General features: G+C 36.6%; 1 protein-coding gene across 4 annotated transcripts in view; it reads left to right on the top strand.

Annotated features, from left to right (window-relative positions):
- The window catches only part of LOC115209909 (calcium-dependent protein kinase C), a 385995-nt gene that overhangs the window by 258827 nt on the left and 114622 nt on the right, over nucleotides 1–12546 (top strand). For all 4 annotated transcript variants that reach the window (XM_029778506.2, XM_029778507.2, XM_029778504.2 and 1 more), the window contains exon 5: nucleotides 1069–1197. In XM_029778506.2, the coding sequence (XP_029634366.1) occupies nucleotides 1069–1197 (129 nt within the window). The remainder of the gene's footprint in view (nucleotides 1–1068; nucleotides 1198–12546) is intronic.

Here is a 12546-nt window from a genome sequence, read left to right as displayed (position 1 = left end):
GCTTCTACACACTTGAATCACTTGCTCAGTACTGACCCATGTCCTTTCCATGTATAAAATCTCTGTTGTTTTGAATTTATTAATTGTATACTACCTCACTTGTTTCATGTGCTTCTCCTCCATTAATAACTCTTGAAGACTAATCTAGGTCTCTTGCCAATACATTCTTCCTTCCACAAATGGACCCCACTTAGAATTTTTTCTCCAAATAAATTTCACCCCTCAAATATTATCTTTGAAAATTAGAAGCTGAACCATAACCTTAGTAATCTACTTATGCATTCTGCCTAGTTTAGCAGGTGGGGCTTAAAAAGAGTTACAGGCACTGTCCTTCCTCCTTACATGAAATATAAAATCAAAAGACATGAATCTAAACATGGTCTTACAGTAGATGGAGACTAAGACGGACTACAAGGATCATCAGCTTTATGATACTGGTATGAGTTTCATATTGGATAAGGTGGAATATATACACAAATGAATTGGGACTTTCACTGGATACAATGATCTTCAATACCAATAGGCTCTAACAAATAAATCACTTTCCACTATAGCAGCACACTAAGATCAGGCAAAATTCAAACTAAATTACAATTCTTTGAGAAATAATAGAGAAGTGATCTGATTTATTTATCTGTCGGTTTGGGTGTCAGACACATTTCTCTATCGTGCTAACTAAAATGAAAAAATAAGCAATTTTATAATTGATTTTATCATATTAGGACTAACTGAAGGGAAACTAATCACCTGAAAACATTATTCTAGATCTTAATCAATCCTTCTTTCTGAGAAACATAGTCCATCCAAGCTTCTTTTTTTCAGAAGACCCAACAGGAAGAAATTAAGTGATGGTGTTGCTTGGAATATTGCCCACATGAATTAAAAGTCTTAGTCTTAAGCAGTGAGAGTGTGGTAATAATAAGAATACAGTGATCTTCTTGAAGAGATAAAACACTTTCCAAATATTTTATTTCTTGACAAAATCGTCTAAATTAAGCTTGTACTTCAGTCTTCTTTTCTCTGTCATATAAACGTTATTAATATTGATTTCTTTTTCTTTTCTACCAGCATGTGATATGAACATACATAAAAAATGTCAAAAAAATGTTCCACAACTGTGTGGCATCGACCACACTGAAAGACGAGGTCGTATTAAACTCAACATTACATCCAAGAGGAATGAACTGTTTGTTAAAAGTAAGTTATATTTGTACATTATTTCATTATTATTTTATACAAACCAACTCAACGGATTGTATCAGGTGCACCTGTACTTAGCTGTGAAAAGTCAAATGGCCCAAACCTAGAAAAATTTGAATGTAGAACTGCAAACTTTCACTTGATTTTTATACAAACCAAGCTGTGGAGGTTTCTATGTGGTAATCAGCCTATTGGAAGCAGCAGCCAAATCTCTTTGAAATTTCAATCCTCCAGCTTAAAAAAGGACAATGTGCAACAGATAATGTACTCCTAGATACACTGTGTACATTTTGCCTAAGTTAAGGATTGGATGTTTAAATTGATATACTTTTAATCATAGGTTTGCTGGATCTGTACCCATAGGGAGTAGAACAACAATAATTAAATTTTGATTTTTACATCCCAATCTAGTTTCTTCTGGATCTTGTTCACAGCAATTGTTTTACACTCACCTGTAGAAATACATTATCAGACCATACAAGGAGTTGTTGAAAAGTTCTTGGCTTTAAGGGCATCACAAAGCCCAACTTTCTGAGTTCTTTTATAGGGTTTAGAGAAATTGATGGAGTGCTGCAAAAAAGTGTGTGAATGTGAGAGGGGAATACATTTAATAAAATCATACTTAATTGATCCTTCTGTATTTTCTTTTACCCAAAGCCAGGAACTTTTCAGCACATCCTCCAAAAAGACAAAATGGATGCCACAAAGCCACTAAAGAATCCTCCATGTAGACCCTCCACCTGCTTTGCATTGGTCATGGCTGGAATGCTTTTTAGTGTATGTCTGCTTGATCAGAGCTGACTTGTGCTAATGAAGCAATACATGAAAGCAACAACGGAGAAAGAGTTTTGAAAATTATTAAAGACAACAGGTCACCTTAACTTATCCGATAACCCTAACCCACTCAACTAAGCAATCATTAGTAAATGAAATCAATATCAACCTGCGAAGATTGATATTGATTTTACCTTCCTATTCTTGATAAAACATTGTATCTTCGAATGTTTAGATGGCTCTTAATGTTTTTAAAAAGTTTCTCCAAAAACCTTAAGGTGGGTGGGTCACCTGAAATGCTAAGTAACAAATGTAAACTTTTGATCTACTAATTTAGATAATTACTATGGATCTAACATAATATCAAGTGTGTAACCAGTGTGACTGTGACAGCTGGTTTATTCAGCAGTATGCTTTATTGGACTATATGCTAATATTTTGTCATCAGTGCCAGGTAACTCTTAACTCTACTTTCTCAGTCCATTTACATTTAAATAGGCATCATGCAGAGGTAAAAATTTACTATTGTACACACACACACACACACGTATACACACACACATACACGCATACATGCATTCATTCATACATACATACATACATACATACATACATACATACATACATACATACATGCATGGAGAACATTTCTTTATAGGCAAGTGTTTTGTTGGCTTTTTTGTGCTGAAAGAAAATCTTACCATGGATATACATTCATACACATGTGTGGGTGTAAGGAGAGGGAGTGTGTTTGAAAAAGCTTTGAGAGTGATTGTCTTCATTAGGATGATTCTAAATACCCAACATACAATAAATAAAGATGGGTCTTACATTCAATCCACAGTATTTAGTGGTGCTCCACCAACCCAGTGGTTTGCTGGACCCACTACTTTTATAGACAACAAGCCTAGGAAAAAGATTTTGGTTAATGTAGTCCTAGATACACTAATCTTAAAAATGGCAGATTGTCATAGCTGAAAAGTCTTTGATCATAGACTTACTCAGTTGATACTCTAACCTGGGGTTAAACAACAACAACAACAACAACCAATTATTTTTCATCTTTGATGAGAAGTGACTGAGACTTTTGGCAATTTGCTGTGCTTGAGAAGACATCTCAAGCTAAGTGAAATCATAGTTTTATGCCCAGTGCCAGTGCCAGTGACACATGAAGGGCACCTGTGCCAGTGACGTGTAGGAAGCACCTGTGCTGGTGGCACACAAAAAACACTCAGTACACAGATTTGTGTTAGGAAGGGCATCCAGTCATAAAACCCAAGCCAAAACAGCCTGGAGCCTTGTGGAGCTCACCAGTTTACCAGCTCCAGTCAAACTGTCTTTCCCATGTCAGCCTGGAAACTGGATACTAAATGATGATGATGATGATAGTTTGTGTTGTGTAGTCTCCAGTTATATCTGATCAAGCAAATCTCTGATCAAAGATAACTAGTTAGTAAACAGTGTTTTTTAGTTTTTCTTTTTCATACATAGTATATCCAGAACTACCTTATTTCATGTTTGTTTCCTTGTTTAAGACCTTAGATTAGGATTCAGCTGCTATTTCTAGTGCTCTTACTCTGTAGAGACTGCATCATTAGCTCATTGAGGCTCTTTTATTGGCTTAGCCTTGGCCTATTCCTTGGATATATTTGAATTAGTTTCTGTGAACTTGACCTGCAGAAAATGTCAAAGAATTCAGTCTCTTAGAACAATTTTAGGAAATGGCAAACATTTATGTCATGCTGTAGGTACATCAGTTCCGTGTTACACAGGATTGGCTGGTTCTGTATATTCAAAGATGTTTATGCTTACTGCAGCTGGTCTTTGACTCCACCAGCCTCATCGCTCTCTTAATTACGAGTTACATTTTGATTTGACATTCACTAACTTCTTCAAAGACTCCTAGCCCTACGCTTTAAGTGATTGGGGAAAGGGTGCGTTGTGACATTTATGCCTTTTTTCAAACATCTATTAATGGCATGAGTGAATTAAAAATCGTTAAAACCATGGACTGAAATGACATCATGGCCTCAGTTTGCCAGGAACTAAACTCCTGCTATACATTGTTCACCACTTCCTTCTCTTCACTCCCTAAACCATAACTAACACCACAACTATCACTGCTACTAACATTAATTAATATTGTTCTTCTTTCTTATTAGCCTTTTTACATTGATCTTCATTAAATACCATCTTGAACTATGACAATTCTAAAATATAATGCACACATTCATCTTTCTCCTTTCTTTTTCTAGAAATTGTTATTTTTCTCAAATTTCAATATTTATATCTTTGTTATTCTTTTCTTTAATTTCTAGATTTTTTTTCTGTTTGTTTTTGTTTTTCTTTTCTTTAATTTCTAGATTTTTTTTCTGTTTGTTTTTGTTTTTGTTTTCTTTTCTAAATATAATTCCAGGCTGTTCTGTATTCATGTGTAACCTGCCTATTATGTACTTAAATAGGGGATAGTAGCAGTAGCTACAGTATACTGTGTAGCAGAGAAAAGCAAGACATATTAGCTTTCAATTAAGATGTACCCTCAGGACTTAGGCTCAGCTAACTCCCCTTTATTAATAGAAATAATTCATTGGTCCGTTGGGAAAGGCAAGTGGTGGCGGTGGTGGTGGTGGTGGTGGTGGTGGTGGTGGCAGTGGTGGTTACTGGGGTGATGTTGAGGGGGATGATGGTATTGTGATGGTGTAGTGATGGCTGTGGTGATGGCTGTAACAGTCATTGTGATAAGTGGTGGTAATGGTTGTGGCAGCGATTATAATGGCTTTGGTTGAAGTAATGCTTGCAGTTGTCAAGGTGGTGGTGGCAGTAGTAGTAGTGTAGCAAGGGTGATAGAGGGAGGAGAGGGGCTGAGGAATTGAAAAAAGATCAATATTTCTGCAAAGCTGCATAATGTACTACTGCACATACATGCACACATACCCTCACAACATGCTCACAGGAAATAGCACATAATGCTGTAATAAACTATTATTCAGATAGAACCCAATGTACAGATGAGAGAACTCAATGGATAAGATAGAATTTCACCTGCTTTTGGAGATGAGGAAATCAAATTTGCTGTTGGCTTTTTATTGTGTGAATCTGGGCTAAACCCTTAGACCGGGGCTTCCCAACCATTTTTTACCAATGGACCCTTTTGATTCCTATTTTACTCTACTGGACCCTCATAGCCATTTGATGTTTAAAGAATCCCATTATATTTTTATAGTTAAATATTTTTAGGAAATGTATAATAAAAGTTGTCAAAATATGTGGTGTCATCATCATTATCATCATTGTCATTTAATGTCTGCTTTCCATGCTGGCATGGGTTGTCTGTTGAGGCATGGTTTCTATGGTTGGATGCCTTTCCCAATGCCAACCACTTAACAGAGTATGCTAGGTTCTTTTTATGTGCCACTAGTCTTGGTGCTTTTTAAGTGGCACTGACACCTGAAAGGACAAGCCTGGATGTGTGGAAGATTGAGATTTTTACTTCATTGGCATCTATTAGTGTATTGTGGAAATATAACCAATTTATTACACACACGTTTTAACAATATCTTACATGGGCCCCCAATGGTCATATGAACCTCAGTTGAGAACCAATGCTCTTAGACCATTTATATTACATTGTCTAAGTCCATCCAGCTGCTGAGAATAGGTACCAGAATATCTTGGAATGTTACCTGAGAGAAATATGTTAATAACCTATTCTAGGGAAGATGTATCTTTCATCTGATTCTTACCATGAAGCTAGCTCCATGAGTTCCTTAAGGATTAGAAGACATTTGCATTGATAGATCATAATGGTTACATATTGCTGAAAAATATTACCTCTGAATATTATTACCTAAGGATGATGTTTAGTTTGCTTTGCCACTATTTTTGCACATTAAGATATTGTTGTTTTTGTCTGTGCGTTTATATTTTCTTATTGACTTGATCTGAAAAAAGAAAGGCCAATGCAAGTGGTCACATCAGTGTAGTTAACATTCCTCTTGAATGATTGCAAGTTGATAACTGCAGAGAAAATGTGTGCAAAGGGTGAATTTCAGAAAGCAAACACTCTGGAGAAGAAGAACTGGGAATAGTGGTTGGTATGGAACTTACTGTGTTTGTGTGCGTGTGCGTGCGCATGTGTATGTGTGTTTTGAGGGGTGTGATATAGGTGACAAAAATGAGAGAGAGACAACTGAGTCATAAGTATTTGAGTAAAATGGCTCAAGATCAGCCAGTTTCAATGAGCATAGGTCATAGTACGAAAGCAAAAAACAGAGGAGAGACAGCACATCTCTTTCCTCTGCATGTCAGACATTGCCAGATTAGTTAAATGACCTTTCCTTTCTAGGATATCTCTGCATGATGCAGTAACACCATCCTTATAATCAGAGAATTACGTGTGAGGGACATAACTCTCAGTATGTTCAAGATGTCTTTTGGTGAACACAAATCAAAAATGACTTCAGATGTTATACTAGCTCTGTGGTTTTGGATGGTGTTTCAATGAAGAAAGATTGGTAATGGAATCATTGTTGGTGCTCTGTGAGATGAAAGAGCTTGTATTGTAAACTTCTATTAGGTCTACAGATGCTGCTGCAAGTTTTGCATTTAATTGGGTTTAATTGAATTATTATATTTTGTCTAGTAATGTTTGTGTGATGGCATTTGGATATTACTTTCATTCTTTTGTTTAAAATATTGGTTGCTGGGTTATTATATCATATTTCTCTGCAGTGAGTAGTGTAAATTTCCTTGCTTTGGTTATGTAGGATGTAGTGTTTGATGATTGGTCAGTTTGATGTAGTGTTTGATGATTGGCTCATGCATTTGTCTTTCAGCTTCACTGTATTTGGGGATGTGGAACCCTTATGAATGCATATCAGGTTGTAATGGTCATATTATCAGGTGTCAAAAACACATCTCAGTATATTTGGAGCAGTGACACCATTGTATTTGCATGTAATCAACTTGGTCTTCCATTCAGACTCCTGGCTTTATTTACTAGAGCATGCATAGTCATACTGCAAAATTTTGCATGCATGTTTGCTTTGTTTGCTTTGTTGCTTGATTGGTTGGCTGCTGACATGTGGTGTCTGGGTGGAATGTCCTATTATTAGCAGTTTGTACTCTGCTCTTATCACTCACTTGCTTCTCTCAGTTGTAGATTCATTCACAGTAGTGAGCTAATCCACTTTTCTCCACTCAGTGCTGAAGTCAGTTGGTACAAATTTTGAGTGACCTGCAATTGAAGTTTCTGAAATTGAGTTCTAATACCTGTTTGTCTACCATTCAGCTGTCCTCTTCAATTTTCACAAGTGTCTCACTTCTTTCGCAGATAATGTTTCAACCATCTAGTGTTAGTAGGATAGACTATGTCTACTAATTTCCACCTTCGTGAAATATCCTACTTCAACTCAGTGTTGTCACTGATAATTAGTCTTAAGAATAATTCTCATTGCTAGCATCAAATTGAAGTGTGATATCCTGCTAATTTGAACATTTGTAGAAATAGCCTATCCTACTTTTGTTAAAAGGCTAAAAAATTATTTGTGAAACAAGGAAAGGCATGGGCTAAATAATAGGCAAACATAGTACTTATACTATAAGGATACCTGTACTCCATATATAAATAATAGATTTTATTTATGATTTATATTCTGGTATCACTGCCTTCCAAATAGTCTCCTTAAGAATGTATATACTGTCAAAGCCCTGTCTAATGGATTCTGTTTGTCATTCATCTACTATCTCGAAGTTCCTGTCACCTTTCAACTACAACTTCATTTTGGAATACATCATGAAATCACAGAGAGATAGATCAGGCAAATACAGGGAACAATCTTCATTAAAATGTTCAGGTTTTCAGCAGAAATTTCCTGGCTGACTCCATAATTGACTCCAATCATGTGATAGAGAGGAGATAGAGTTTTCAGTGACTTCATATGAATAGATAAACTCCACACTATATATTGAGTACTCTTCTGTTTTTACATCCTATCTGTTTACACACACACACACACACACACACACACACACACACAATGATGTGTAAGAGAACTATTAGGCTACATTACAGGTTGATTTCAAGTAACCTGTGAAAGCAGTTTGTCATTTTAAGCATCAATTAACGTATGAATGAGAGGTAACTGCCATGTTATCTGTATGTGGTATGAATGGACAGAGTGGTTTGTAGAAATATCATATCATGTAGGGGTTTCAAACCACCAGGCCACAGACCATTACGAGGCTGTGGATTCTCTGGTATTAGACCGCACAGAAAGAATAAATTTTTAATTTTGATTTCTATTTTATTGACTATCACAGCCTGCAAAGTGTTTTTTGCATTATATATATATATATATATATATTTATATACACACGCACACACACATACATATATATGTGTGTGTGTGTGTACATGTAATAATTAAATTATATACCAAGCACTTTACTGTGTTTTATGTACATGATCAGCCAGTTCATAGAAAAATTATCTTGTATGAAACTGGTTCTTGGAGCAGAAAAAAATGGGAACTGTTGATATAAAGTAGGGGTTTTCAACCATTTTTTATCTATGGACTCCTTTGATTACAATTCTATTCTAGTGTGCCCCGACCCCCACCCAAGCTATTTGATGTTTAAAGACTATGTTTATAGAACCTGCTTTCAAAATTCCTATTTTCTTTTACATAAATTTAACTTATGTATGTTGAACTTTGTAAAATATCAGAGAAAGAAACGTAACTGTCTCTTGTAATACATCGAAAGCAAAATTTTTTCAGGAGTTCTTAAAATACTATAGTGGATCCCTAATTTACTATTTTGCTGCATGGACCCCCAAAAATCTTATATGGACCCCGGTTAAGAAGCACTGATATAAAGGATTCATGAGAGAGGAGGATCATGAAAGACATAGACTGAAGTGGTAAGTTCAGATCTCAGACCGTTGGGCTTACGAGAAGAGATAACCCAGCATCACGTGGCAGTGCATTGTACTGTACCCTAGACTCATCTTACTTCAAAAATATCAACTTTAAAATTAATGATTGATGATGTGTGTGACTAATTAAATTTTTGAAGGAACGACAGTTCTCATAGAATCTGCAGTTCTCCATTGATTTATTGGATATGAACCAGAATTGATTAAAACAGCAGAATGTCTTCTGTCCAATGAGTGGAAGTAAGACAGCTGTGCTGGTTTGAACATGTGATATAAATGAATGATATAAGTGAAATGACAAAACTATTTTGAAAGGTGTTGTCCAAAAAACACGAGTAAAGAAGTGGATGTGACATATCTAGAATGAAGAAGTGATATAGCTTTGAGAGGCAGGGAAAAAGTCTTAGTATCTACCTCCTCCTTTTATATCTTTCCTAACTCTGATCTCTCAATCTTTTTTCTTCCCCCACCCTCTCTTTGTTTTCACACATCCTCTTTTTTTTCTCCCTCTTCATCAATTTCTCCTACTCCTCATTCTCTCTCTTTCACTCACACATTTTTAAAAAGATTATTTTTTGAGCCCTAGGATTCATAAGGCTGGTTGTCTGGTTTCCATGGCATATAAGTGATGAAGATCACAACGTACCCTGAATGGGATGCCAGACCACTGCAGGGTTTGAGGTCTGCAATTTTATGGGGAGGGGACAAGTTGATGACATCAACCCCAGTACTTGGCTGGTACTTCATTTTATCAACCCTGCCAAGTGTTGAAAGGCAAAGTTGACTTCAGCGGAATTTGACACTCAGAACATAAAGAGCCAGAAGAAATGTTGCTAAACATTTTGTCTGGTGTGCTTACAATTCTGCCTGCTTGTCACCTTTTTTATAGCCATAGACATCAAAAAAATCTATATTTATGAAGAAATTATCTCTACTTAAGCAATTCAACTCAAATATGTTGCCTGTACACATTTTGCCAAACTTGTAAAAATTGTGTTGGCACCAGAAAACCAAAATTTTTTAAAGAATAATTCTATTTTTCATATAATCTTAGGAAAAGAAGACTATTACCATTGCCTTCATTGGACTTCCCAGATTAGTAAGGTTAATATAGTCAGTAACTGCAATTCCTGTAGAAATCATAAACAGAAGATACCAAAGGTCTGTGATTCTGAGAGATAAAATTGAAGAGATGTAAAAGAAGAGTCTGGTAAAAGAGACATCTATAGCAGAATAATATAACCTCTTTTAAATGGCTGTACCAAGCAGATTTGGGCTGGTTCAGTGGGGGTAGCCAAAACAGGGAGAGATCACAGTATGTCAATGGGTTAGAGCTTGCATTGTATTTGTTAACCAGCCTGTTGGCCTTCTTTTGGATGTGGTTTAGGCCAGTGATTCCCAAACTTTTTCAGGTTGCTTCCCCCTTGACACCCAGACTACATTCCTAGCGTTCCTACTCCAACTAACCATAACAAAGATAAACCTCTTTCTGAAGCAAGTTTAAAGCAACTGTATTTCACAAATAAAACTTAACCCTTATTTCATTGTTTTTACATGAATCGCCCCTTTTGGTTACCCTGCTATCACCCCATTTTTCATCAACTCTCCACCACCCCCAGGTGAGCAATACCACCCACTTTGGGAACCACTGGTTTAGACTGTTTGCAGCGCTATTCCATGTATGAAAGCAACACTGTGATGAGAATCTAACTTGAACTCTATAACCATTCAGCCTTTGGTTAAGGTAGAATAATTTCCATTCCTAAAGAGAAAGCTAAGCTTCCCAGTTACATTCTTGCTGATATTCAATCACCATAGATTATCATAGACTGTTGGTGTGGATATCGAGGTGTTGAGGATATTAGTTCATGCATAGGGAGACTGCTGGGAATCCTTGACAGAGTATGTTTACAACACTCATCCATGCACACCTCACATACACAGTTGTGTTATATGCTTGTTGTGTGTGTGTGTGTATATGTGTGTGTGTGTATGTATATATATATATGGAGAGAGAGAGAGAGAATGTGCAGAAGAGAGAGGACTATACTAGTGCTGACATGTGTTGCTTTTGGAGGCTAAGTTGTATATAGAAGTGCTGAGCACTCAAAGTGAATGTAACTTTTAGAAACGGGAGACTAAAGAAGACACGCAGCAAAGAGGGGAAGATTGATCTCTAGCAATTGCAGAATGGTAACTTTCAGGTAGTTGTAACAAAGTGGGGAAATGCGACTTGTGATGAGGCACTGTGCTTGGAAGACCCATCCAATCCATGCAAACTTAAGAAAAACAGAAAAAGGACAATTGTAAAAAGGACGATGGTAATAGGGGTAGAGATGGATGATACCTACATTTGGGTTTCTTTTGACCTTTGCATTCTTAATGAATTCAAATTTTGGTGCAAGGCCAGCAATTTCAGGAAAGGGGTTAAGTTGATTACATCAACCCCCAGCACTCAACTGATATTTATTTTATTGACCTCAAAAGGATGAAAAGCAAAATCAACCTCAACAGAATTTGAACTCAGATTGTAAAGACGGACAAAATGCTGCTAAACATTTTGCCTGGCATGCTAACAGTTCTGCCCGCTCACTGCCTTTAGCCTTGCATTGATATTAAGTCTCCTCACCTTTTCTTCATTTACTATTTCTTCTATGTCCCTATACCTCCCTGCTATCACTTTGTCTCCCATCATGTCACCTGTGTAACAAGGGATGACATCACATTGGATCAGTCCATATTTAGTACCCCTCTCCATTCCGCTGACTTTTCTTCATTGCCAGCCATCACTCTCTTTCTCTCCCATCACACATTATTGATATTCATCACTCCCACTCTCACCCATCCTCTTTGTCATCTATCACTCTCTCTTATGTTACTCCCTCCTCTAATATCACTTGTTCTCTCTCTTTCTCTCTCTCCCTCGCTCTTCTCAGTTGTTATATTCCCTTTGGAGGATGGACACAATGGAGTGATGCTGAGGTGGCAGGGACAATTGCCAAATCAATTCATTGAAATTATTGATCTCTGTGAATAGAACAGCGAAGGTTAACATTTTTAGATGCATATAAATACTCACACTCTGCAGTCCAGTCACACTATTCAGTAATATGGAATAAATTCGATGACTTCCCCTTTAATTAGATAATGGCATCTGTGTCTCTTAGTTGAATTATGACCAGATTATTACATCTTAGGCAAGTGATTACTGCATCATTACACATATCTGTGTGTGAGATGCTTTATAAGAGTGATTGCTACATCATAACATAATAAACAACCTTTGTGATTCAGCATAATTTTCATTATTGTGAATTAACCATCCAGTTTTCCATGTTGTGTAAGGAAAATTGTATCATTACCCTTTCCACTCCAATATCATTTCTTGTGATTCTAAGATCTGACAGAACTACCTGCAGCTAAGACATCTTTCATATAGCTTTCTCACAGTTCATAATAGATGCTGCACCTCATGATGTTTTGTCTGCTAAAAGGGGGGGAGTGGCAAGCTGGGTGTCTTTGTCGTGACATCAGTTCTAAAAAGAATTGTTTCCACAAACTGGGTTAGGGAGTAGCTTCTGTGCCCCCATCATCATCATCATCATCATCATCATCACCATCATTGTTGTTGTTGT

This window comes from Octopus sinensis, linkage group LG3 (assembly GCF_006345805.1).
Source record: "Octopus sinensis linkage group LG3, ASM634580v1, whole genome shotgun sequence".
NCBI lineage: Eukaryota > Metazoa > Mollusca > Cephalopoda > Octopoda > Octopodidae > Octopus > Octopus sinensis.
The sequence above is the reverse complement of the archived record's forward strand: the minus strand, read 5'-3'. Positions and strand labels throughout refer to the sequence as shown.